This window comes from Arachis ipaensis, chromosome B1, assembly GCF_059453495.1.
Source record: "Arachis ipaensis isolate K30076 ecotype BB chromosome B1, ASM5945349v1, whole genome shotgun sequence".
NCBI lineage: Eukaryota > Viridiplantae > Streptophyta > Magnoliopsida > Fabales > Fabaceae > Arachis > Arachis ipaensis.
The window spans coordinates 75,284,863-75,312,462 of record NC_142436.1 but is presented as its reverse complement, the minus strand read 5'-3'; the positions used below and the strand labels follow the sequence as shown (position 1 = coordinate 75,312,462).

The 27,600-nt window shown below is 39.8% G+C and overlaps 1 protein-coding gene across 1 annotated transcript; it reads left to right on the top strand.

The window, feature by feature from the left end:
- The first annotated feature begins 805 nt into the window (after positions 1-805).
- LOC148577068 (uncharacterized) lies at positions 806-2,737 on the top strand. Its single transcript, XM_088501322.1, has one exon. The coding sequence runs from the start codon at positions 1,040-1,042 to the stop codon at positions 2,735-2,737; it is 1,698 nt and encodes a 565-aa protein (XP_088357448.1). The 5' UTR covers positions 806-1,039.
- The last annotated feature ends 24,863 nt before the right edge of the window (positions 2,738-27,600 follow it).

Here is a 27,600-nt window from a genome sequence, read left to right as displayed (position 1 = left end):
ATTTCAATCATATCTTTTTCAAAAGTACCTAACTAATTCTCTCTCTAATTTTCGAAAATCACCTTCCTCTTTTTCAAAATTCCTTTTTAATTAACTAATTGTTTTAAATTTTAATTTAATTTAATTTAATTTTTCTTTTTTTAAATTTTTGAATTTTAACTTTAATTTTAAATTAAAAACAAAAATATTTTTATTTTATTTTATTTAATTTTCGAATTCTTCCCTCTCTCATCTCTTTCTAATTATTTATTTATCTACTAATACATCTCTTCTTAAAAATTCGAACCCTCTCCCTCTTTCTGTGTTCGAATTTCTTTTCTTCTTCTACTCACATAAAAGAATCTCTATACTGTGACATAGAGGATTCCTCTTCTTTTCTATTTTCTTCTTTTTTATATGAGCAGGAACAAGGATAAGAACATTCTTGTTGAAGCTGATCCTGAACCTGAAAGGACTCTGAAGAGGAAGCTAAGGGAAGCTAAAGCACAACTCTCTGGAGAAAATCTGACAGAAATTTTTGAAAAAGAAGGAGACATGGCCGAAAAATAATAATAATGGTAGAGATGCAAGGAAGATACTTGGTGACTTTACTACACCAAATTCTAATTTACATGGAAGAAGCATCTCAATCCCTGCCATTGGAGCAAACAATTTTGAGCTAAAGCCTCAATTAGTTTCTCTGATGCAACAGAATTGCAAGTTTCATGGACTTCCATCAGAAGATCCTTTTCAGTTCTTAACTGAATTCTTGCAGATCTGTGATACTGTTAAGACCAATGGGGTTGACTCTGAGGTCTACAAGCTTATGCTTTTCCCGTTTGCTGTAAGAGATAGAGCTAGAATATGGTTGGACTCTCAACCTAAAGATAGCCTGAACTCTTGGGATAAGCTGGTTACGGCTTTCTTAGCCAAGTTTTTTCCTCCTCAAAAGCTTAGCAAGCTTAGAGTGGATGTTCAAACCTCCAAACAGAAAGAAGGTGAATCCCTCTATGAAGCTTGAGAGAGATACAAGCAACTGACCAAAAAGTGTCCTTCTGACATGCTTTCAGAATGGACCATCCTGGATATATTCTATGATGGTCTGTCTGAGTTATCAAAGATGTCATTAGACCATTCTGCAGGTGGATCCATTCACCTAAAGAAAACGCCTGCAGAAGCTCAAGAACTCATTGACATGGTTGCAAATAACCAGTTCATGTACACTTCTGAAAGGAATCCTGTGTGTAATGGGACGCCTCAAAGGAAGGGAGTTCTTGAAATTGATACTCTAAATGCCATATTGGCTCAGAATAAAATATTGACTCAGCAAGTCAATATGATTTCTCAGAGTCTGAATGGATTGCAAGCTACATCCAACAGTACTAAAGAAGCATCTTCTGAAGACGAAGCTTATGATCCTGAGAACCCTACAATAGCAGAGGTGAATTACATGGGTGAACCCTATGGAAACACCTATAATCCCTCATGGAGAAATCATCCAAATTTCTCATGGAAGGATCAACAAAAGCCTCAACAAGGCTTTAATAATGGTGGAAGAAATAGGTTTAGCAATAGCAAGCCTTTTCCATCATCCACTCAGCAACAGACAGAGAATTCTGAACAGAATCCATCTAGCTTAGCAAATATAGTCTCTGATCTATCTAAGTCCACTTTAAGTTTCATGAATGAAATAAGGTCCTCCATTAGAAATTTGGAGGCACAAGTGGGCCAGCTGAGTAAAAGAGTCACTGAAACCCCTCCTAGTACTCTCCCAAGCAATACAGAAGAGAATCCAAAAAGAGAGTGCAAGGCCATTACCTTACTTGGTGTGGCCGAACCCAAAGAGGAGGAGGAGGACGTGAATCCAAGTGAGGAAGACCTCCTGGGACGCTCAGTGACCAATAAGGAGTTTCCCTTTGAGGAATCAAAGGAATCTGAGGCTCATCTAGAGACCAAAGAGATTCTATTGAACCTCCTTTTACCATTCATGAGCTCTGATGACTATTCTTCCTCTGAAGAGGATGAAGACATCATTGAAGGGCAAGTTGCCCAGTATTTAGGAGCAATCATGAAGCTGAATGCCAAGTTATTTGGTAATCAGACTTGGGAGGATAAGCCTCCATTACTCATTAATGAACTGAATACCTGGGTTCAGCACACTTTACCTCAAAAGAAAAAAGATCCTGGTAAATTCCTAATTCCCTGTAACATAGGCACCATGACCTTTGAGAAGGCTCTGTGTGACCTGGGATCAGGCATAAACTTAATGCCACTCTCTGTAATGGAGAAACTAGGAATCTTTGAGGTACAGGCTGCCAATTTCTCATTAGAGATGGCAGACAAATTCATAAAAATGGCTTATGGACAAGTAGAGGACGTGTTAGTAAAGGTTGAAGGCCTTTACATCCCTGCTGATTTCATAATCCTAGACACTGGGAAGGATGAGGATGAATCCATCATCCTTGGAAGACCCTTCCTAGCCACAGCAAAAGCTGTGATTGATGTGGACAGAGGAGAATTGGTCCTTCAACTAAATGAGGACAACCTTATGTTTAAAACTCAAGGATCTCCTTCTGTAACCATGGAGAGGAAGCATGAAAAGCTTCTCTCACTACAGAGTCAACCAAAGCCCCCACAGTCAAACTCTAAGTTTAGTGTTGGGAGGCCACAACAAAACTCTACGTTTGGTGTTGAATCCCCATATTCAAACTCTAAGTTTGGTATTGGGAGGTCCCAACAATGTTCTGAATATCTGTGAGGCTCCATGAGAGCTCACTGTCAAGCTATTGACATTAAAGAAGCGCTTGTTAGGAGGCAACCCAATGTTATTTAATTATATCTATTTATTTTCCATTGCTATTTTATGTTTTCTTTAGGTTGATGATCATGTGGAGTCACAAAAACTACTGAAAAATCAAAAACAGAATGAAAAGCAGCATTAAAAATAGCTCACCCTAGTGGAAAAACTTACTGGCATTTTAAACGCCAGTAAGAAGCATCAAACTGGCGTTTAACGCCAGAAAGAAGAATCAAGGTGGCGTTAAACGCCAGAAACAAGCACCAGACTGGCGTTTAACACCAGAACAGAGCATGGAAGTGGCGTTAAATGCCAGAAATAAGTAGCAAGCTGGCGTTAACGCTAGACTTGCATTCTAAGGGCGTTTTGCACGCCTACTTGGAGCAAGGATGTTAAATCCTTGACCCCTCAGGATCTGTGGACCCCACAGGATCCCCACCTTTTCTTCTCTCCTCTTCACACCTTTTCATAACTCTCTTCCCCAAATATCCTTCACCAATCACCTCAATCACTCTTTCCCATCACCTCTTCACCACTCACATCCATCCTCTCTCCACAAAAACCCCACCTACCTAAAAATTCAAATTCATTACCCACCCAAAACCAACCCCATGACCGAACCCTAAACCTTCCCCCACTCCTATATAAACCCTTCATTCCTTCTTCTTTTTCACCCAACACAACTCTTTCTTCTTCCCCTTGGCCGAATACACACCTCTCTCCCTCTCCTCTATTTTTCTTCTTCTTCTTCTTCTTTCTTTCTTCTTTTTCTCGGGAATGAGCAAACATTTTAAGTTTGGTGTGGTAAAAGCATTGCTTTTTGTTTTTCCATAACCATGAATGGAACCTAAGGCCAGAGAAACCTCAAGAAAGAGGAAAGGGAAGGCAATTGCTTCCACCTCTGAGTCATGGGAGATGGAGAGATTCATCTCAAAGGTCCATCAAGACCACTTATATGAAGTTGTGGCCAAGAAGAAAGTGATCCCTAAGGTTCCTTTCAAGCTCAAAAAGAGCGAATATCCGGAGATCCGACATGAGATCCGAAGAAGAGGTTGGGAAGTTCTCACTAACCCTATTCAACAAGTCGGGATCTTAATGGTTCAAGAGTTCTATGCAAACGCATAGATCACTAGGAACCATGATCAAAGTGTGAACCCGAATCCAAAGAATTGGCTTACAATGGTTTGGGGGAATTACTTAGATTTCAGTCCGGAAAATGTAAGGTTGGCGTTCAACTTGCCAATGATACAAGACAACGTATGCCCCTACACTAGAAGGGTCAATTTTGATCAAAGGTTGGACCAAGTCCTCATGGACATATGTGTGGAAGGAGCTCAATGGAAAGTTGACTCAAGAGGCAAGCCGGTTCAATTGAGAAGACTGGACCTTAAGCCTGTAGCTAGAGAATGGTTGGAGTTCATTCAACGCTCAATCTTCCTACTAGCAACCGATCTGAAGTTACTATAGACCGGGCCATCATGATCCATAGTATCATGATTGGCGAGGAAGTGGAAGTTCATGAGATTATACCTCAAGAACTCTATAAGGTGGCTGACAAGTCTTCCACTTTGGCAAGGTTAGCCTTTCCTCACCTCATTTGTCACCTCTGCAATTCGGTTGGAATTGACATAGAGGGAGATATCCTCATTGATGAGGACAAGCCCATCACTAAGAAAAGGATGGAGCAAACAAGAGATCATGGACCTCAACAAGAGCATGAGGAAATTCCTCACCATGAAATCCCTAAGATGCCTCAAGGGATGCACTTCCCTCCACAAAACTATTGGGAGCAAATCAATACCTCCCTAGGAGAATTAAATTCCAACATGGGACAACTAAGGATGGAGCACCAAGAGCACTCCATCATCCTCCATGAGATTAGAGAAGATCAAAGAGCTTTGAGGGAGGAGCAACAAAGACAAGGAAGAGACATAGAGGAGCTCAAAAGCACCATTGGTTCTTCAAGAAGAGGAAGACGCCACCCTCACTAAGGTGGACCCGTTCCTTAATCTCCTTGTTCTTATTTTTCTGTTTTTTGGTTTTTGAGCCTTATGTTTTATTTATGTTTGTGACTTTATTACATGATCATTAGTGTTTAAGTGTCTATGTCTTAAGGCTATGAATGTCCTATGAATCCATCACCTCTCTTAATTGAAAACTGTTCTAAAAACAAAAGAACAAGAAGTACATGGTTTCGAATTCATCCTTGAAACTAGTTTAATTATTTTGATGTGGTGACAATACTTTTTGTTTTCTGAATGAATGCTTGAACAGTGCATATGTCTTTTGATATTGTGGTTTATGAATGTTAAATATGTTGGCTCTTGAAAGAATGAGGAAAAAGGAGAAATGTTATTTGATAATCTGAAAAATCATAAAAATGAATCTTCAAGCAAGAAAAAGCAGTGAATACAAAAGCTTGCAAAAAAAAAAAAGAAAAGAAAAATGGCGAAAAAAAAGGAAAGAAAAAGAAAAAACAAGCAGAAAAAGCCAAAAGCTCTTTAAACCAAAAGGCAAGAGCAAAAAGCCAATAGCCCTTAAACCCAAAAGGCAAGGTTAACAGAAAGGATCCAAGGCTTTGAGCATCAGTGGATAGGAGGGCCTAAAGGAATAAAATCCTGGCCTAAGCGGCTAAACCAAGCTGTCCCTAACCATGTGCTTGTGGCGTGAAGGTGTCAAGTGAAAACTTGAGACTGAGCGGTTAAAGTCAAGGTCCAAAGCAAAAACAGAGTGTGCTTAAGAACCCTGGACACCTCTAATTGGGGACTCTAGCAAAGCTGAGTCACAATCTGAAAAGGTTCACCCAGTTATGCCTCTGTGGCATTTATGTATCCGGTGGTAATACTAGAAAACAAAGTGCTTAGGGCCACGGCCAAGACTCATAAAGTAGTTGTGTTCAAGAATCAACATACTGAACTAGGAGAATCAATAACACTATCTAAATTCTAAGTTCCTATAGATGCCAATCATTCTGAACTTCAATGGATAAAGTGAGGTGCCAAAACTATTCAAGAGGCAAAAAGCTACTAGTCCCGCTCATCTGATTGGAGCTAAGTTTCATTGATATTTTGGAATTTATAGTATATTCTCTTTTTTTTATCCTATTTGATTTTCAGTTGCTTGGGGACAAGCAACAATTTAAGTTTGGTGTTGTGATGAGCGGATAATTTATACACTTTTTAGCATTGTTTTTACATAGTTTTTAGTATGATTTAGTTAGTTTTTAGTATATTTTTATTAGTTTTTAAATAAAATTCACATTTCTGGACTTTACTATGAGTTTGTGTGTTTTTCTGTGATTTTAGGTAATTTCTGGCTGAAATTGAGGGACTTGAGTAAAAATCAGATTTAGAGGCTGAAGAAGGACTGCAGATGCTGTTGGATTCTGACCTCCCTGCACTCAAAGTGGATTTTCTGGAGCTACATAAGTCCAAATGGTGCGCTCTTAATTGCGTTGGAAAGTAGACATCCAGCGCTTTCCAGCAATATATAATAGTTTATACTTTGCCCGAGTTTAGATGATGCAAACTGGCATTCATTGCCAGCTCTCTGCTCTATTCTGGAGTTAAACGCCAGAAACAGGTTGCAAAGCAGAGTGAAATGCCAGAAACAGGTTACAAACTGGAGTTTAACTCCAAGGAAAACCTCTACACATGAAAGCTTCAATGCTCAGCCCAAGCACACACCAAGTGGACCCGAAAGTGGATTTCTGCATCATTTACTTATTTCTGTAACCCTAGTAACTAGTTTAGTATAAATAGAACTTTTTACTATTGTGTTAGGGCTTTTTGATCATGTTTTGATGATTGAACCCTCTTTGGGAGACTGGCCATTTGGCCATGCCTGGACCATTATCACTTATGTATTTTCAACGGTAGAGTTTCTACACACCATAGATTAAGGTGTGGAGCTCTGCTGTTCCTCATGAATTAATGCAAAGTACTATTGTTTTTCTATTCAACTCAAGCCTATTTCTTCTCTAAGATATTCATTCGCACACAAGAACATGATGAATGTGATGATTATGTGATGATCATCATCATTCTTACTTATGAACGCATGTCTGACAAACACTTCCGTTCTACATGTAAACAAGCTTGAATGTGTATCTCTTAGCCTCCTGATCTACGATCAGAGTCTTTGTGGTATAGACTAGAATTAATGGCATCCATTCTTGAGATCCGGAAAGTCTAAACCTTGTCTGTGGTATTCCAAGTAGGATCTGGGAAGGGATGGCTGTGACGAGCTTCAAACTCGCGAGTGCTGGGCGTAGTGACAGACACAAAAGGATTACTGAATCCTATTCCAGCAGGATCGAGAACCGACAGATGATTAGCCGTGCAGTGACAGCGCATCTTGGACCATTTTCACTGAGAGGACGGGAAGTAGCCATTGACAACGATGATGCTCTACATAAAGCTTACCATGGAAAGGAGTATGAAGGATTCGATGAAAGCAATAGGAAAGCAGAGATTCAGAAGGAACTAAGCATCTCTATACGCTTATCTGAAATTCTCACCAATGAATTACATAAGTATCTCTATCTTTATTTTACGTTTTATTTATATTTTAATTATCAATTATCCATAACCATTTGAATCCTCCTGACTGAGATTTACAAGGTGACCATAGCTTGCTTCAAGCCGACAATCTCCGTGGGATCGACCCTTACTCATGTAAGGTTTATTACTTGGACGACCCAGTGCACTTGCTGGTTAGTTGTGCAGAGTTGTGATAAAGAGTTGAGATTACAATTGTGCGTACCAAGTTGTTCGCGCCATTGATGATCACAATTCGTGTACCAGTAGGGCTGGACTGGCGCTAGACGCACAAGCCCTACCACGCGAACGCGTACCCCACGCGTCCGAGTCGTATCCCAATATTGGCCACACACGCGATCGCATCCACCACGCGAACGCGTCACCCTGGAATTTGGCAATAATGAGTTTCGAACAGAGAGTTGTGCGAGCGCAAGGCTGTCCTCGCGCCAGTAGCACAAACGAGTCATGCGTCTGCGTGACCGACACGAACGCGTCGATTCATATAAGCGCCATCCGCGCGAACGCGTACCCCACGCGTCCGCGTCGGTTGCGCCGCACAGCTTATCCTAATCTGCCAAAATATCTTATCTTTCTCTTCCCCTAATCCTACTTTTTCTTTTCTTTTCCCTCCTTATTTTCTTCCCCTTTCTTCCTTCTTCATTCTCTCTCACTTTCTACTTTCTCTCTCTTACCACCATTATCAAGGTTTTTCTTTTCTTCTTCCCTCCTTACTTTTCTATTCTTCTTCTTAATTTATGTTTTCTTCTTCTTTTCTTTTTCTTTTCACTTTCATTATCCATGTTTTCTTTTTCTTTCTTTTTCTTTTAATTGGTGTTGGAAATTTATTTGGGTCATTGTTTCTTATTATATGCTTGTGGATTGTTGCAAAATTGTTTGGCAATTATATATTAATTTTTAAGGGTTACTTGCATGTTCCATTTGTTATTTTCATTAGCTTCTTTACCATGCATGCTATGTGTTTGTGAAAACACCCGTATGGCATTGTGCACTGTTTTTCGATATCTTTTATCCTACTACTCTAAAATGCTTGCTTTTCACAAAACCCTTTTTATATCATATTAATTCAATATAATTGTCATTACAAACAGGTTATTAGTTTGAAAGGCTCGGTAATCTAACTTGGACATTAAATGCTTGATCTATGCTACTCATGCCTTTGCTTGCATGCCAATAAACACCTTGCATTTAATTGTCATCCATACACTTGCTATATTTTCGTTGATGATTTTTCACATGTATTCATGACCATGTGTTAACATCATTCATCTTTTAATGTGCTTTGATTACCACCTTCCCCGCCCTCTTCCTTGCTCTACCCTTGACATTTTAACATACTTTCTATTTTCTTTCTTTTAGGATGGCCACCAAGAAAGGCAAGGAGAAAGCTACTCCCAAATCAACAGCAAGGAGAGGAACCAAACGAGCTTTAGTGGCAGAGCCATCTTCAATTGCAGTTAAGCCCTCAACAAAAAAGATTAAGAGGATTATAAAGGTTGATAAAAAAGAGAAAGCCTTTCCAGCAAAGGACACTGCGCAATTTACCAATCACTACTGTGAGCAGATGTTCCCCATCCTGCCGGAAAGGAGTTACAACAACGAATACCTTCTTATCCTTCCAACCCGTATTGCTGAATTCGTTGAGCCGCAAATTGAAAGAAGACAATGGGATTTCCTTCAGAGACAACCATGGCAGGTTAATCTTTCCTGGATAGTCGAGTTCTACTCTAATTTCCACCTGCCAACCCTGCAGTCTGTCTATGTCCGTTAGAAGCAAGTCCCAATTACAGAAGAGGTCATTCAGCGAGCTTTAGATCTTTCCCCTACTCCAGAAGGACTGGACGCATTTCAAGAAGCCTCACTCAAGCGCCAGACGTACCAATTTGACTGGGACGCTGTTCTCAGAATTATCGCACTACCTGACAGCAGATGGATCTACGGATACCATCGTTCCCGTCCTAAGGGAATATCGGCTCCCGCACTTACCTTGGAGGCTCACGTATGGGCACAGATTATGTCCCATTATGTCTTTCCGAGCACCCACGAGTCCTCCTTCACTGCAGACATGGCCGTTCTACTATGGTGCATCCTTACAGACCAGCCTCTGAACCTACCAAGACACATCCGGAATGCCATGGGACACGTACAAATTGCGGGCAACTTACCTTTTCCCGCCTTAGTTTCAGATCTCGTCTCAGCAGCCAGAGTCTCCTACAGAGATAGGGACACCAAAGCCATGCTCCCACGGGATGATCAGTATGTCCCTAACGGGAAATATATCAGACCTTCAGCAGCCACTACAAGCCAGCCTACTGAACCGGCTGAAGACATTCCTCCTTCAACACCACAAGCACCTACAACAAACCAACTGCTCCATCAGATACTTGAAAGGTTGGATCGGCAGGAACACAAAGCAAAGCTAAGAGAGCGCCGTAACAAGCGCCGATTCACATACCTCAAGGAGCTACTTAAAGGAAAATACAGAGACTCAGTCACCCCGGACTCCACTTCGTTTACCAGCACAGGGAGCCATGACGGTCCCGACTGTGGAGATACTGCTACCAGCCCACCTTTGTTCCTGACAGATGGCACCGAGGACGGTGCAAAGCCTTAAGTGTGGGGAGGTCGGTCAGTACCTGACTTCCAAAGGTAATTTCTCTTCCTTAACACCAATAAAATAGGATATTTAGTTAGTTTTTCTTTGTAGAATAGGATAAATTGCATAGTAATAGGTTAGTTGCATGCATGTTCTACTTGATTGAAAAGACAATAAGTTTCTTCTAAGACCCTATTTTTAGAACAAAATTTCACTAATTTTAATCAAAACTTTTATTTAAATTTGCTTGAAGTTGTATTTGGAACATGGTTATTGAGCTAAAGAACACACAACCTGTGAGACTTTGAGCCTAAATGCATGGTTACATTAATTAACCATAATTATTTTATTCTTGTGTGTTTACTTCTCTATGATTGTAATCTATATTTTGTTTCATCCTATATGTCCAATGTTTAATATATTTATATGCTTGCATATGATTGAGGCCATTATTTGTTTAGCTTACTTATCCTAATTAAGCCTACCCTTTCAATTACCTTTGTTAGCCACTTTGAGCCTTTAAATCCCATTTATTCTTTATTTTACCACATCACTAGCCTTAAGCGAAAAGACAATTATATATCCCAATTGAATCTTTGGTTAGATTGAGATAGAATTGTGTGTTAATTGAGTATGGGAAGATTGTGGGAACAAAAGATAATAAGGGAATATGTCATGATAATATAATGGGAATTTGGTGCCAACTCATGTGAAACTATAAAAATTAAAAATCTATGTGCATTGATAAACTATGTTTATTTTTATGTTAATATATATATATATATATTCAATAATTAAATAAGGGGACAAAATTACCCCAATGCTAAGTTAAATTTCAAAGATCAATGCAGATATGATAAAATCAAAATAAAGTTGATGCATGAGTATGGAATGTGAAAAGGAAATTTTGGGTAACTAGGTATGAAATTTTGTGTGTGTGTGTGTGTGTGTGTTAGGTGAAAGCTTGGGTTAATTAAAGATTCAATTTATGAGCTTACTTAGCCATATATGTACCCTTACCCCTACCTTGGCCCCATTACAACCTTGAAAAGACCTCATGATGTTTGCATTGGTACATTAAATGTTGTTGATTGGTTAGGTGAAGAACAAAAATTAGAAAGCATGATTAGAGGAGGATAGAGTGATTACTGTATACACTAGAGAGATTAGAGCGTACATACATCATCAGTGAGGGTTCAATGCTTAACTTCTATGTTCCCTGCTTTCATGAGCTACCTTCTTACATTTTTATCTGTTGTTACTATATAAGAATTGAATTAGTGGAATTTGATTTGTGATTGTCTTGAAGAACTTATTTACTTTTAACCAAGTGAACAAGAATCATATAGTTGCATTCATATGTATAGGTTACATTGCATTGCATGAGTTTTACATGTTCCTACTCATTTATTTTATCTCCTTCAACTAAGCATGAGGACATGCTGATGTCTAAGTGTGGGGAGGTTGATAAACCATTATTTTATGGTTTATATTATGTCTAATTGTGTGGTTTTATCAAATCTTTATCCACTTATTCATTAAATTAGCATGCATTTACAATTCCTTCCCAAAATTACTCTATGATTGAAAACTTGCTTCCTAGAGACTTTTAATTATGTATCTTAATTCTCCTTTATTCCATTCAATGCCGTGATCTGTGTGTCAAGTGTTTCAGGCTTTATAGGGCATGAATGACTTGGAGATTGGAAAGGAAGCTTGCAAAAATGGAAGGAACACAAGAAATTGAGGAGATGACCAGCGAGAAGTGACACAGACGCATGGCTTACGCGACCGCGCGAAATAGAGGAAATTGCAGTGACGCGCTCGCGTGCCTTACGCGAACGCATGAATTGGAAACTGCACAAGTGACGTGAATACGTGGACGATGCGCACGCGTGGCAAGGCAAAACACTAGATGACGCAAACGCGTGGATGACGCGATCGCGTGACGTGCGCGATCTGTAGAATTTGCTGGGGACGATTTTGGGCCCTGTTTTGACCTAGTTTTCGGCCCAGAAAAGCATATTAGAGCCAGGGAACATGCAGAGACCAAAGAACAACATCCATTCAGCATAATTTTAGTTTTAGATCTGATTTTACTCCTCCTCTAGGTTTTCTCTCTACATCGATAGTTCTTAGGATTTTGATTTCTATTGCTTTTTGGATTGGGATATTGAGAAGAGTTATTACCTCTGTCAAGACTTCATCATTCTAGTTTGTTTCCTTACTTGTCACTTACTCTTCCATGTCCTTAATTTATTCAGAGTTACTATTGGATTATTTTTAGAATTTATTAATACAAGAACTATTTTTATTTTTAATTGATCCTTTTGATTATTATTTATCATGTCTTTCTTTATTTCCCTTTCTTATTTCGTGGATTTTACAATCATAATGAGCGAGTAGATCCATAACTTGATTGGGAGTTTATTGAAAGGAGGACCTTAAGTTGGATGCTCAAGAGTAAAATTATAGTTGGGTTTAGCGTTGGGTCGCCCTCTAATCACTGACGCTAGTCCTTCCCAAGGGAAAGGATTAGAACTTGTGAATAGAAACTGACTTCCAACTTGCTTAACTTTCCTTTATCTGGTAAAGGATAACAGAGTAGGCAACCTTCAATTATCAATTGATCTTAGGAGAACTCCATCAAGGATCGGGCTTCCAACTAATCTACTCCCGGTCAAGGTTTTATTTAAATTACATAAATTCTCTGATTTAATTTCCTGTTTATCAACTCAACCCATTTTAGAAAACATCTGATTAATAAAATAGCACATCTTTCTGCAACTCGTTGGGAGACGACCTGGGATTCATACTCCCAGTATTTTAATTCTAATTTTGTGACAACCCTTCTAAATTGATAAGCGGATTTTGGTTAGTTAAGAACTATACTTGCAACGTATCTCTTATAATAATTTCTTAACTCGCCAATTTCCGCCACGTCAATATGCAACACTGATAAGATCCCACCACCCCAACCATTCAAAAACAAAAGAGGAGGGGGAAGTCGGATAGAGTACTGCGGATACCACCGAATTTATGGACATCCCACTAACGAGTGCTTCAACCTAAAGAATGTCATAGAAAAATTGGCAAGAGAAGGGCGACTAGATCGGTACTTAGCCAACAAAGCGGATGAACCAAGAAAAAGAAGAAGGGATGAAGAGGTCGAATGGGCTGAATGACCACCCTACACCCCTGAGAGACATGTTCATATGATAAATGGAGGATTCACAGGAGGGGGATCTCTAAATCATCTCGCAAAAGACACCTTAAAGAGGTTTATCATGTAGGGGAAGGAGAGAGGTCATCCGACCTCCCCACTATTACCTTTTTCCCGGAACATGATGATCCCATGGTCATTACTATCATATTGGCTAACGCTAATCTCCACCGAACACTAGTAGACCAAGGAAGCTCCGTCGATATCTGGTTCAAATCCGCCTTCGACAAACTCGGTTTGCAAGATAAAGAGCTCAGAGCATATCCAAATAGCTTGTTCAGACGGGGAGATACTCCAATCCAACCACTGTGATATATCTCACTACACACAACCTTTGGAAAAGGAACCTGGTCAAGGACACTTAACATAGACTACATCGTAGTCAACGTAAGATCAGCTTACAACACCCTAATAGGTCGGACAACACTGAACCAGCTCGCCGCAGTGGTCTCGACTCCACATCTGTGCATGAAGTTCCCAACTCCGGAAGGGATCACCATGATAAAATGAGACCAAAAAACTGCGCGACGCTGTTATAATGAAAGTCTGAACCTTAAAGGCAACCACAAAAGAGAGGAAGTCAACACTATTGAACTCGAGGGAGATCGAGCTCGCGAGGAACTTCGTCCACAACCTGAAGGCGAGACTAAAGAGGTCCAAATCGGTGATGCCTGGGATAAGACGACAAATGTCGGGGCAACCTTAAAGGGAGACCTAAAGGAGTCTGATGAGCGGATAATTTATACGCTTTTTGGCATTGTTTTTAGTATGTTTTTAGTAGAATCTGGTTACTTTTAGGGATGTTTTCATTAGTTTTTGTGTTAAATTCAGATTTCTGGACTTTACTATGAGTTTGTGTATTTTTCTGTGATTTCAGGTATTTTCTGGCTGAAATTGAGGGACTTGAGAAAAAATCAGATTCAGAGGTTGAAGAAGGACTGCTGATGCTGTTGGATTCTGACCTCCCTGCACTCAAAATGGATTTTCTGGAGCTACAGAACTCAAAATGGCGCGCTTCCAATTGAGTTAGAAAGTAGACATCTAGGGCTTTCCAGAAATATATAATAGTCCATACTTTGCCCAAGTTTAGATAACGCAAACTGGCGTTCAACGCCAGCTCTCTGCCCAATTCTGGCGTCCAGCGCCAGAAACAAGTTGCAAAGTGGAGTTCAACGCCCAAACTGGCACAAAAGCTGGCGTTCAACTCCAGAAAGAGCCTCTGCACGTGGAACATTCAAGCTCAGCCCAAGCACACACCAAGTGGGCCCCGGAAGTGGATTTATGCATCAATTACTTACTTCTGTAAACCCTAGTAACTAGTTTAGTATAAATAGGACTTTTTACTATTGTATTTGACATCTTTGATCAGTTGTATGCTATCTTAGATCACGTTTTGGGGGTTAGCCATTCGGCCATGCCTGGACCTTTCACTTATGTATTTTCAACGGTAGAGTTTCTACATTTTATAGATTAAGGTGTGGAGCTCTGCTGTTCCTCAAAGATTAATGCAAAGTACTACTGTTTTTCTATTCAGTTCAACTTATCCCGCTTCTAAGATATTCATTTGCACTTCAACCTGAATGTGATGAACGTGACAATCATCATCATTCCCTATGAACGCGTGCCTGACAACCACTTCCGTTCTACCTTCGATTGAATGAGTATCTCTTAGATCTCTTAATCAGAATCTTCGTGGTGTTAGCTAGATTGATGGCGGCATTCATGAGAATCCGGAAAGTCTAAACCTTGTCTGTGATATTCCGAGTAGGATTCAGGGATTGAATGACTGTGACGAGCTTCAAACTCGCGATTGCTGGGCGTAGTGACAGACGCAAAAGGAGGGTGAATCCTATTCCAGCATGATCGGGAACCTCGGATGATTAGCCGTGCTGTGACAGATCATTTAGACCATTTTCACAAGAGGAGGGGATGTAACCATTGACAACGGTGATGCCCTTGCATAAAGCCAGCCATGGAAAGGAGTAAGACTAATTGGATGAAGGCAGCGGGAAAGCAGAGATTCAGAGGAACGAAAGCATCTCTACACGCTTATCTGAAATTCTCACCAATGAATTACATAAGTGTTTCTATCCTTAGTTTATTATTTATTTTTGAAAACTCCATAACTATTTTATATCCGCCTGACTGAGATTTACAAGGTGACCATAGCTTGCTTCATACCAACAATCTCCGTAGGATCGACCCTTACTCACGTAAGGTTTATTACTTGGACAACCCAGTGCACTTGCTGGTCAGTTGTATCGAAGTTGTGACAAATTATGAATTGAGATAAGAGCACCAAGTTTTTGGCGCCATTACCAGAGATCACAATTTTGTGCACCAAGTTTTTGGCGCCGTTGCCGGGGATTGTTCAAGTTTGAACAACTGACGGTTCATCTTGTTGCTCAGATTAGGTAATTTTCTTTTTGGTTTCTTTTCAAAAATTTTTCAAAAAATCTTTCAAAAAAATTCTCCTTTGTTTTCGAAAAAAAAAATTTTAAAATAAAAATGTTTTCAAAAATCTATTTTTGTTCAGAATTTTTAAGAATGAATTCTAGTGTTTCATGAAGCATGTTGAAGCCTGATTGGCTGTAGGGCATGTTAGGCGTGTCATGTCTGAGTTACATACTAAAGCTTGGCTGGCTATTAAGCCATGCCTGACCCTTTGATTGGAGCTTTAGTCTAAAGAGTATAAGATTCCTGGAATTCATATTAAAAATTTTGGAATCCTTATTTTTCTTTTTCAAAATGATTTTCGAAAAAAATATAAAATAAAAATACAAAAAAAAAAATCATAAAATCATAAAAATTCAAAAATATTTTGTGTTTCTTGTTTTTGTCTTGAGTCAAATTGTAAGTTTGGTGTCAATTGCATATTCATCTTGCATTTTTCGAAAAAATTCATGCATTCATAGTGTTCTTCATGATCTTCAAGTTGTTCTTGGTAAGTCTTCTTGTTTGATCTTGATGTTTTCTTATTTTGCATCTTTTCTTGTTTTTCATGTGCATTTTTGCATTCATAGTGTCTAAACATGAAAGATTTCTAAGTTTGGTGTCTTGCATGTTTTCTTTGCATATAAAAATTTTCAAAAATAAGTCTTGATGTTCATCATGACATTCAAAGTGTTCTTGGTGTTCATCTTGACATTCATAGCATTCTTGCATGCATTCATTGTTTTGATCCAAAAATTTTCATGCATTGAGTATTTTTGTTGTTTTTCTCTCTCATCATAAAAATTCAAAAATAAAAAAATATCTTTTCCTCTTTTCTCTCATAAATTCGAAAATTTGAGTTGACTTTTTCAAAAATTTTTTAAAAATCTAGTTGTTTTTATGAGTCAAATCAAATTTTCAATTTAAAAATCTTATCTTTTTCAAAATCTTTTTCAAAAATCACATCTTTTTTATTTTTTCTTATTAATTTTCGAAAATTTCAAAAATATTTTTTTCAAAAATCTTTTTCTTATTTTTATTACATAATTTTCAAAAATCACATCACCAATTAATGTTTTGATTCAAAAATTTCAAGTTTGTTACTTGCTTGTTAAGAAAGATTCAAACTTTAAGTTCTAGAATCATATCTTGTGATTTCTTGTGAATCAAGTCATTAATTGTGATTTTAAAAATCAAATCTTTTTCAAAACTAATTTCAATCATATATTTTCAAAAATATCTTCTTATCTTTTTCAAAAATTTGAGTTTAAAATATCTTTTCTAACTTCTTATCTTCTTATCTTTTCAAAATTGATTTTCAAATTTGTTTCAACTAACTAACTAACTTTTTGTTTGTCTCTTATCTTTTTCAAAACTACCTAACTAACTCTCTCTCTCTCTAATTTTTGAAAATATCTTCCCTCTTTTTCAAAAATTCTTTTTAATTAACTAATTATTTTAAATTTTGATTTCAATTTACGAAAATTACTAACCTTTTTCAAAAACTATTTTCAAAAATCACTAACCCTTTTTCAAAAATAATTTTCGAAAATCCTTCTCCCTCATCTCCTTCTTATTATTTATTCATCTACTAGCACTTCTTTTCATCTCACATCACTGCTCTTATCCTTACCCTTGTGTTTGGATCCTTCATTTTTCTTCTTCTACTAACAATAAGGAACCTCTTTACTGTGACATAGAGGATTCCTCTTCTTTTCTTGTTCTCTTCTCTTTCTTATGAGCAGGAACAAGGAAAAAGGCATTCTTGTTGAAGCTGATCCAGAACCTGAAAGGACTCTGAAGAGGAAACTAAGAGAAGCTAAATTACAACAATCCAGAGACAACCTTATTAAAAATTTCGAACAAGTAAAGGAGATGGCAGCCGAACCCAACAACAATAATGCAAGGAGGATGCTTGGTGACTTTACTGCACCAAATTCCAATTTACATGGAAGAAGCATCTCCATTCCTGCTATTGGAGCAAACAATTTTGAGCTAAAACCTCAGCTAGTTTCTCTGATGCAGCAGAACTGCAAGTTTCATGGACTTCCATCTGAAGATCCCTTTTAGTTCTTAACTGAATTCTTGCAGATCTGTGATACTGTTAAGACTAATGGAGCAGATCCTGAAGTCTACAGGCTCATGCTTTTCCCTTTTGCTGTAAGAGACAGAGCTAGAGTGTGGTTGGACTCTCAACCCAAAGACAGCCTGAACTCTTGGGATAAGCTGGTCACGGCTTTCTTAGCCAAGTTCTTTCCTCCTCAAAAGCTGAGCAAGCTTAGAGTGGATGTTCAAACCTTCAGACAGAAAGAAGGTGAATCCCTCTATAAAGCTTCGAAAAGATACAAGCAGCTGACCAAAAAGTGTCTTTCTGACATGCTTTCAGAATGGACCATCCTGGATATATTCTATGATGGTTTATCTGAGCTATCAAAGATGTCATTGGATACTTCTGCAGGTGGATCCATTCACCTAAAGAAAACGCCTCCAGAAGCTCAAGAACTCATTGACATGGTTGCTAATAACTAGTTCATGTACACTTCTGAGAGGAATCCTGTGAGTAATGGGACGCCTATGAAGAAGGGAGTTCTTGAAATTGATACTCTGAATGCCATATTGGCTCAGAACAAAATATTGACTCAGCAAGTCAATATGATTTCTCAGAGTCTGAATGGAATGCAAGATGCATCCAACAGTGCTCAAGAGGCATTTTCTGAAGAAGAAGCTTATGATCCTGAAAACCCTGCAATAGCAGAGGTGAATTAATTAGGTGAACCTTATGGAAACACCTATAATCCATCATGGAGAAATCATCCAAATCTCTCATGGAAGGATCAACAAAAGCCTCAATAAGGCTTTAATAATGGTGGAAGATACAGGTTTACCAATAGTAAACCTTTTCCATCATCCACTCAGCAACAGACAGAGAACTCTGAACAAAATACCTCTAATTTAGCAAACTTAGTCTCTGATTTGTCCAAGGCCACTGTAAGTTTCATGAATGAAAAAAGGTCTTCCATTAGAAATTTAGAAGCACAAGTAGGCCAGCTGAGTAAAAGGATCACTAAAATCCCTCCTAGTACTCTCCCGAGCAATACAGAAGAGAATCCAAAAGCAGAGTGCAAGGCCATTAAATTAATCACCATGGCCGAACCTGTGAAGGAAGGAGAGGACGTGAATCCCAAGGGGGAAGACCTCCTGGGATGTCCAGTGATCAATAAGGAGCTTCCCTCTGAGGAACCAAAGGAATCTGAGACTCATTTAGAGACCATAGAGATTCCATTGAACCTCCTTATGCCATTCATGAGCTCTGATGAGTATTCCTCTTCTGAAGAGAATGAGGATGTTACTGAAGAGCAAGCTGCCAAGTTCCTTGGTGCAATCATGAAGCTGAACGCCAAATTATATGGCATTGAGACTTGGGAAGATGAACCTCCCTTGTTCACCAATGAACTAAGTGATCTAGATCAACTGACATTGCCTCAGAAGAAACAGGATCCTGGAAAGTTCTTACTACCTTGTACCATAGGCACCATGATCTTTGAAAAGACTCTGTGTGACCTTGGTTCAGGGATAAACCTCATGCCCCTCTCTGTAATAGAGAAACTGGGAATCTATGGGGTGCAAGCTGCTAAAATCTCATTAGAGATGGCAGACAATTCAAAAAAACAGGCTTATGGACAAGTAGAGGACGTGTTAGTAAAGGTTGAAGGCCTTTACATCCCTGCTAATTTCATAGTCCTGGATACTGGAAAGGAAGAGGATGAATCCATCATCCTAGGAAGGCCTTTCCTAGCCACAGCAAGAGCTGTGATTGATGTGGACAGAGGAGAATTGATCCTTCAAATAAATGAGGACAACCTTGTGTTTACAACTCAAGGATCTCTCTCTGCATCCATGGAGAGGAAGCATAAAAAGCTTCTCTCAAAGCAGAGTCAACCAAAGTCCCCACAGTCAAACTCTAAGTTTGGTGTTGGGAGGCCACAACCAAACTCTAAGTTTGGTGTCAAACCCCCATATCCAAACTCTAAGTTTGGTGTTGGGAGGTCTCAACAAAGCTCTGCACATCTGTGAGGCTCCATGAGAGCCCAGTGTCAAACTATTGACATTAAAGAAGCGCTTGTTGGGAGGCAACCCAATGTTTATTTATCTAATTTTCATTGTTTTTCATGTTTTATTAGGTTCATGATCATGTGGAGTCACAAAATAAATATAAAAATCGGAAACGGAATCAAAAACAGTAGAAAAAAATTCACACCCTGGAGGAAGACCTTACTAGCGTTTAAACGCCAGTAAGAAGCATCTGACTGGCGTTCAACGCCAGAACAGAGCATGGTTCTGGCGCTGAACACCCAAAATGGGCAGCATCTGGGCGTTTGAACGCCAGAATTTCACCCTGGAGAAGAGCTGGCATTGAACGCCCAGAACAAGCACCAATCTGGCGCTGAACACCCAGAGTTGTGTGCAAGGGCATTTTACATGCCTAATGGGTGCAGGAATGTAAATCCTTGACACCTCAGGATCTGTGGACACCACAGGATCATCTCAGGATCTGTGAATCTCACAAGATCCCCACCCACCTCACCCTCTCTCTCTCCATTCGTGGTCATCCCTTCTGTTTTCCATTCACCACTCACATCCATACACACATCCCTCTATCTCCTCCATATCTTCTTCTTCTTCATCTATTCTTTCTTCTCTTGCTCGAGGGCGAGCAATATTCTAAGTTTGGTGTGGTAAAAGCATAAGCTTTTTATTTTTCCATTACCATTAATGGCACCTAAGGCCAGAGAAACCTCAAGAAAGAGGAAAGGGAAGACAATTGCTTCCACCTCTGAGCCATGGGAGATGGAAAAATTCATCTCACAAGCCCATCACTAAGAAAAGGATGGAGCAAACAAGAGAGCACATTCATGGATCTCAACAGGCACATGAAGAAGCTCATCATCAAGAAATCCCTGAGATACCTCAAGGGATGCACTTTCCTCCACAGAATTTTTGGGAGCAAATCAACACCTCCCTAGGAGAATTAAGTTCCAACATGGGACAATTAAGGGTGGAACATCAAGAGCACTCCATCATCCTTCATGAAATTAGAGAAGATCAAAAAGCAATGAGGGAGGAGCAACAAAGACAAGGAAGAGACATTGAAGAGCTCAAGGACATCATTGGTTCCTCAAGAAGGAAACGCCACCATCACTAAGGTGGACTCATTCCTTGTTCTTACATTCTCTGTTTTTCGTTTTCTCTATAATTAAGTGTCTATCTATGTTTGTGTCTTATTACATGATCATTAGTATTTAGTAACATTGTCTTAAAGTTATGAATGTCCTATGAATCCATCACCTCTCTTAAATGAAAAATGTTTTAATTCAAAAGAACAAGAAGTACATGAGTTTTGAATTTATCCTTGAACTTAGTTTAATTATATTGATATGGTGACAATGCTTCTTGTTTTCTGAATGAATGCTTGAACAGTGCATATGTCTTTTGAAGTTGTTGTTTAAGAATGTTAAATATGTTGGCTCTTGAAAGAATGATGACAAGGAGACATGTTATTTGATAATCTGAAAAATCATAAAAATGATTCTTGAAGCAAGAAAAAGCAGCAAAGAACAAAGCTTGCAAAAAAAAAAAGAATAGGCGAAAAAAAAAAAGAGAGAGCAAAAGCAAGCAGAAAAAGCCAAAAGCTCTTAAAACTAAGAGGCAAGAGCAAAAAGCCAATAACCCTTAAAACCAAAAGGCAAGGGCAAATAAAAAGGATCCCAAGGCTTTGAGCATCAGTGGATAGGAGGGCCTAAAGGAATAAAATCCTGGCCTAAGCGGCTAAACCAAGTTGTCCCTAACCATGTGCTTGTGGCGTGTAGGTGTCAAGTGAAAACTTGAGACTGAGCGGTTAAAGTCAAGGTCCAAAGCAAAAAAAGAGTGTGCTTAAGAACCCTGGACACCTCTAATTGGGGACTTTAGCAAAGCTGAGTCACAATCTGAAAAGGTTCACCCAATTATGTGTCTGTGGCATTTATGTATCCGGTGGTAATACTGGAAAACAAAGTGCTTAGGGCCACGGCCAAGACTCATAAAATAGCTGTGTTCAAGAATCATCATACTAAACTAGGAGAATCAATAACACTATCTGAACTCTGAGTTCCTATAGATGCCAATCATTCTGAACTTCAATGGATAAAGTGAGATGCCAAAACTATTCAAGAGGCAAAAAGCTATAAGTCCCGCTCATTTAATTGGAGCTATGTTTCATTGATAGTTTGGAATTTATAGTATATTCTCTTCTTTTTATCCTATTTGATTTTCAGTTGCTTGGGGACAAGCAACAATTTAAGTTTGGTGTTGTGATGAGCGGATAATTTATACGCTTTTTGGCATTGTTTTTAGTATGTTTTTAGTAGAATCTGGTTACTTTTAGGGATGTTTTCATTAGTTTTTATGTTAAATTCACATTTCTGGACTTTACTATGAGTTTGTATGTTTTTCTGTGATTTCAGATATTTTCTGGCTGAAATTGAGGGACTTGAGCAAAAATCAGATTCAGAGGTTGAAGAAGGACTGCTGATGCTGTTGGATTCTGACCTCCCTGCACTCAAAATGGATTTTCTGGAGCTACAGAACTCAAAATGGCGCGCTTCCAATTGAGTTGGAAAGTAGACATCTAGGGCTTTCCAGAAATATATAATAGTCCATACTTTGCCCAAGTTTAGATAACGCAAACTGGCGTTCAACGCCAGCTCTCTGCCCAATTCTGGCGTCCAGCGCCAGAAACAAGTTGCAAAGTGGAGTTCAACGCCCAAACTGGCACAAAAGCTGGCGTTCAACTCCAGAAAGAGCCTCTGCACGTGGAACATTCAAGCTCAGCCCAAGCACACACCAAGTGGGCCCCGGAAGTGGATTTATGCATCAATTACTTACTTCTGTAAACCCTAGTAACTAGTTTAGTATAAATAGGACTTTTTACTATTGTATTTGACATCTTTGATCAGTTGTATGCTATCTTAGATCACGTTTTGGGGGTTAGCCATTCGGCCATGCCTGGACCTTTCACTTATGTATTTTCAACGGTAGAGTTTCTACATTCTATAGATTAAGGTGTGGAGCTCTGCTGTTCCTCAAAGATTAATGCAAAGTACTACTGTTTTTCTATTCAGTTCAACTTATCCCGCTTCTAAGATATTCATTTGCACTTCAACCTGAATGTGATGAACGTGACAATCATCATCATTCCCTATGAACGCGTGCCTGACAACCACTTCCGTTCTACCTTCGATTGAATGAGTATCTCTTAGATCTCTTAATCAGAATCTTTGTGGTGTAAGCTAGATTGATGGCGGCATTCATGAGAATCCGGAAAGTCTAAACCTTGTCAGGGATTGAATGACTGTGACGAGCTTCAAATTCGCGATTGCTGGGCGTAGTGACAAACGCAAAAAGATGGTGAATCCTATTCCAGCATGATCGGGAACCTCAGATGATTAGCCGTGCTGTGACAGAGCATTTAGACCATTTTCACAAGAGGAGGGGATATTGACAACGGTGATGCCCTTGCATAAAGCCAGCCATGGAAAGGAGTAAGACTGATTGGATGAAGGCAGCGGGAAAGCAGAGATTCAGAGGAACGAAAGCATCTCTACACGCTTATCTGAAATTCTCACCAATGAATTACATAAGTGCTTCTATCCTTAGTTTATTATTTATTTTCGAAAACTCCATAACTATTTTATATCCGCCTGACTGAGATTTACAAGGTGACCATAGCTTGCTTCATACCAACAATCTCCGTGGGATCGACCCTTACTCACGTAAGGTTTATTACTTGGACGACCCAGTGCACTTGCTGGTCAGTTGTATCGAAGTTGTGACAAATTATGAATTGAGATTAGAGCACCAAGTTTTTGGCGCCATTACCAGAGATCACAATTTCGTGCACCAGAGTCTATGATACAGTTTCTAAAGGATAACGCTAACCTCTTTGCATGGAAGGCCGCAGACATGCCAGGCATAGATCCCAAACTAATATGCCACAAACTGGCGGTATACCCATGATCTCGGCCAGTGCAGCAGAAGCGAAGGAAGCTCGGACCAGAAAAGTCCCAAGCTGTTGAAGAACAGGTACAAGCCTTACTGAAGGCAGGATTCATAAGGGAGGTCAAATACCCACTATGGCTAGCCAACGTTGTCTTGGTAAAAGAGTCAAACGGGAAATGGCAGATGTGCACTGACTACACCGACCTCAATAAAGCCTGCCCAAAAGATCCTTATCCACTCCCAAGTATAGACGCTCTAGTGGATGCATCTTCCGGATACAAGTACCTCTCCTTCATGGATGCTTATTCAAGATACAATCAAATCCCGATGTATCCACCCGATCAAGAAAAGACCTCGTTCCTAACCCCAAAAGCAAATTACTGCTATATCGTCATGCCATTCGGGCTCAAAAACACAGGAGCTACCTACCAAAGGTTGATGAACAAGGTCTTTGTAGATCACATTGGAAAATTAATGGAGATTTACGGAGACGATATGCCGGTAAAAACACAAAGTGAGGAATCCTTGTTACCCGACCTCACCAAAGTGTTTGACACCATCAAAAAGCATGGAATGCGACTTAATCCCGCAAAATGCACCTTTGCGGTGGAAGCTGGCAAATTCTTGGGCTTCATGCTCACGCAAAGAGGAATTGAGGCGAACCTAGATAAATGTCAGGCTATACTCGACATGAAAAGTCTGGTCTGTGTCAAAGAAGTGCAACAGCTCAACGGAAGACTTGCAGCCCTGTCCAGGTTTCTAGTCGGGTCAGCCATCAGATCTTTCCCCTTTTACGCCACATTAAGGAAAGGAAAGAGGTTTGAATGGACAACAAAGTGTGAGCAAGCCTTCCAAGATTTCAAAAAATTCTTGGGGCAACCACCCATTCTTACCCGACCATGAGAAGGAGAAGTACTCATATTATACCTCGCAGTGGGAAATCGGGCAATCGCTTCAGCACTAGTCAGAAAAGACGAAGGTGGGCAGCAACCCATCTACTTTATTAGCAAAGCTTTACAAGGGGCCAAACTAAACTATCAAAGGATAGAAAAGTTCGCCTACGCACTCATACTCACCTCTTGATGACTCCGCCCATACTTTCAAGCGCACACTATCTAGATTCAGACCAACCAGCCCATAAAAGGCATCCTACAGAAGACAGACTTAGCTAGAAGAATCCTGCAGTGGGAAGTCGAGTTGTCTGAATTTGATCTGTAATACGAAGCTCAGACCGCCATCAAATCACAGTATTTAGCCGACTTCATCGCCGAGTACACTGATACCCCAGAAAATCCCACAAAATGGAATATCTACGTGGACAGCTCTTCAAACAAAACTGGGAGTGGCGCAGGTGTGATAATAAAAAGCGATCAGGGAACCCAAATCGAAATCTCACTAAAGTTTGAATTCCCTGCTTTAAATAATCAAGCTGAATACGAGGCATTACTGGCTGGTTTGAGGCTGGCTAAAGAGGTAGGGGTTCAAAAGCTCACCATCTTCAGCGATTCACAAGTAGTTACCTCACAAATAGAAGGGAGCTACCAAGCTAAGGATCCCACCATGAAAAAGTATCTGGACAAGACTAGAGAATAGCTCAGACAACTCAGGGAATATGAGGTCCAACATATACCTCGGAAACAAAATGCTCGAGCTGATGCACTCTCAAAACTAGCCAGCACCAAACCAGGGGGCAATAATAGAAGCCTCATCCAAGAAACACTGCAAAGCCCATCAATCTCAGAGGAAGAAAAGGTCTTAACCATATCAGGTAAGGATCAAAGGTGAATGACCCCCATAATTAACTACCTCAAGACGGAGACACTTCCCACAGACAAAAAGGAGGCAAAAAGACTAGTATGAGAAGCACAGCACTACACCATAGTAGGCAACATCTTATATAGGAGAAGGATTTCAACACCCCTCCTAAAGTGTGTGCCGACCTCCAACAAAAAGGAATTTCTAGAAGAAATACACAATGGTATGTGTGGTAACCATCTCGGGGCACGAGCTCTCTCCAAAAAGGTACTCCGAGCTGGATTCTTCTGGCCGACCTTACAAAAAAAAGCAACAGAGTTTGTCAAGACATGCTCACCATGTCAGAAGCATGCTAACTTCCACATCGCTCCACCAGAAGAGCTCATCAGTGCAACATCACCTTGGCCGTTTGCAAAGTCGGGACTCGACCTCCTCGGACCCTTTCCCCAAGGGTCGGGACAAGTCAAGTTCCTCATTGTAGGGGTAGACTATTTCACAAAATGGATTGAGGCAGAGCCCCTAACTAATGCCACCACTCAAAGAAGTCAAAAATTCCTATACAGGAACATTATTACAAGGTTCGGGGTCCCTTACTCCATCACCACAGATAATGGCATTCAATTCACTGATACAGGTTTCAGGAACTTGGTAGCGGACTTGAAAATAAATCACCAATTCACATCCGTAGAACACCCACAAGCCAACGGATAGGCAGAAGCTGCCAACAAAGTCATACTAGCTGGGTTAAAATGGAGACTACAGGACACAAAAGGAGCTTGGGCCGAAGAGCTCCCATAAGTCCTATGGGCATATCGGACAACTCCGCACTCCACCACAGGAGAATCACCCTTCCGACTTGCTTACGGAATAGAGGCAATGATCCCAGTGGAGATAGAGGAAGGATCCCCCAGAATGATCCTCTACAATGAAGAGGACAACTCCCAAAATCAAAGGGAAAAGCTCGACCTACTTCCAGAAGTCCGAGAAAGAGCTCGGATTAGAGAGGAAGCGTTAAAGCATCGAATGACTTCGAGGTATAATCAGAGAGTAGTTCAGCGAAGCTTCGCCAACAATGATCTCATCCTAATCCGAAATGACATCGGAACAGGTCGATCAGGAGAAGGGAAGCTAGCAGCTAACTGGAAAGGACCTTACCGAGTCGTAGAGGTACTGGGAAAAGGGCTACTACAAGGTGTCCAACCTCAAGGGACGAGAGCTACCAAGGTCATGGCATGCCTGTAACCTAAGAAGGTACTATAGTTAGAAAGTAATAAAGATATTAGGTCAAGGTGCAAACCTTTTCCTGGCGCCAAACCAAGATCTACAAAATTGTCCGATTTAGAAGGGTAAGCACTCATATGTATATATTCTTGTCTATATGCCTCTTTTCTATTTAAATAAAAATTTTCAGATTCTCTAAAAAGTTTTCCTACCAAGATGCATTAATCTGAGCGCAAAATTTCATCGCCCGATTATAACAAGATCGGCAAGGTGAAAACTAAATTCATCGTCCGATTACAAAGAGGTCGGCAAGGTAAAAGCAATAAAAACAAATTGATGTAAGAAGTTATAAAAAGTAATCCATAAAAAGTGGCCTGACGATGTCTGACTAAAAATGGACTACTAAAAATAACTTAGCTTGGACCGACAAGAGAAGTCGGACCAACAAAAAACCTAAGAAGGACCAACAAGAGAAGTCGGACCAACGAAAGCTAAAGAAAGACCGACAAGAGAAGTCGGACCAACGAAAGCTAAAGAAGGACCGACAAGAGAAGTTGGACCAACGAAAACTTAAGAAGGACCGACAAGAGAAGTCGGACGAATGAAAAGCGTGTGCTAAAAGGGACACGGCTTAGCCCAAAAATCCACAACTCCACCAAAATTGTTCGGACTAACTAAAAAGGTTCTACGAGAACACTAAAAAGTTATCGGATAAGATGGCCCCAAGGATCACCCCGCCCAAACAGAAGATAGACAAAACAAGAAATGATCAAAAAGAGGTCGGACAGTAAAGTACCAACCCTCTATAAAGATTTGCAAAGGTTGCAAAATATATGATCAACATATCAGAGAAGCATATCCATCAAAAAACATTAAAAACTCAAAAGGCCACCTAAGGGGCAGCCTTAGAGTTCAAAAGTGTTTTGTCTTTCCAAAATAAGGTTGCATAGAAGCAACCAAAGTATCAGAAAAGTCATCCACCACAAAAAGTTGCAAAAAATAA

Excerpts from the sequence above, each read along its gene's own strand:
- LOC148577068 (XM_088501322.1), top strand. The coding sequence starts at position 1,040 with ATGCTTTCAGAATGGACCATCCTGGATATATTCTATGATGGTCTGTCT.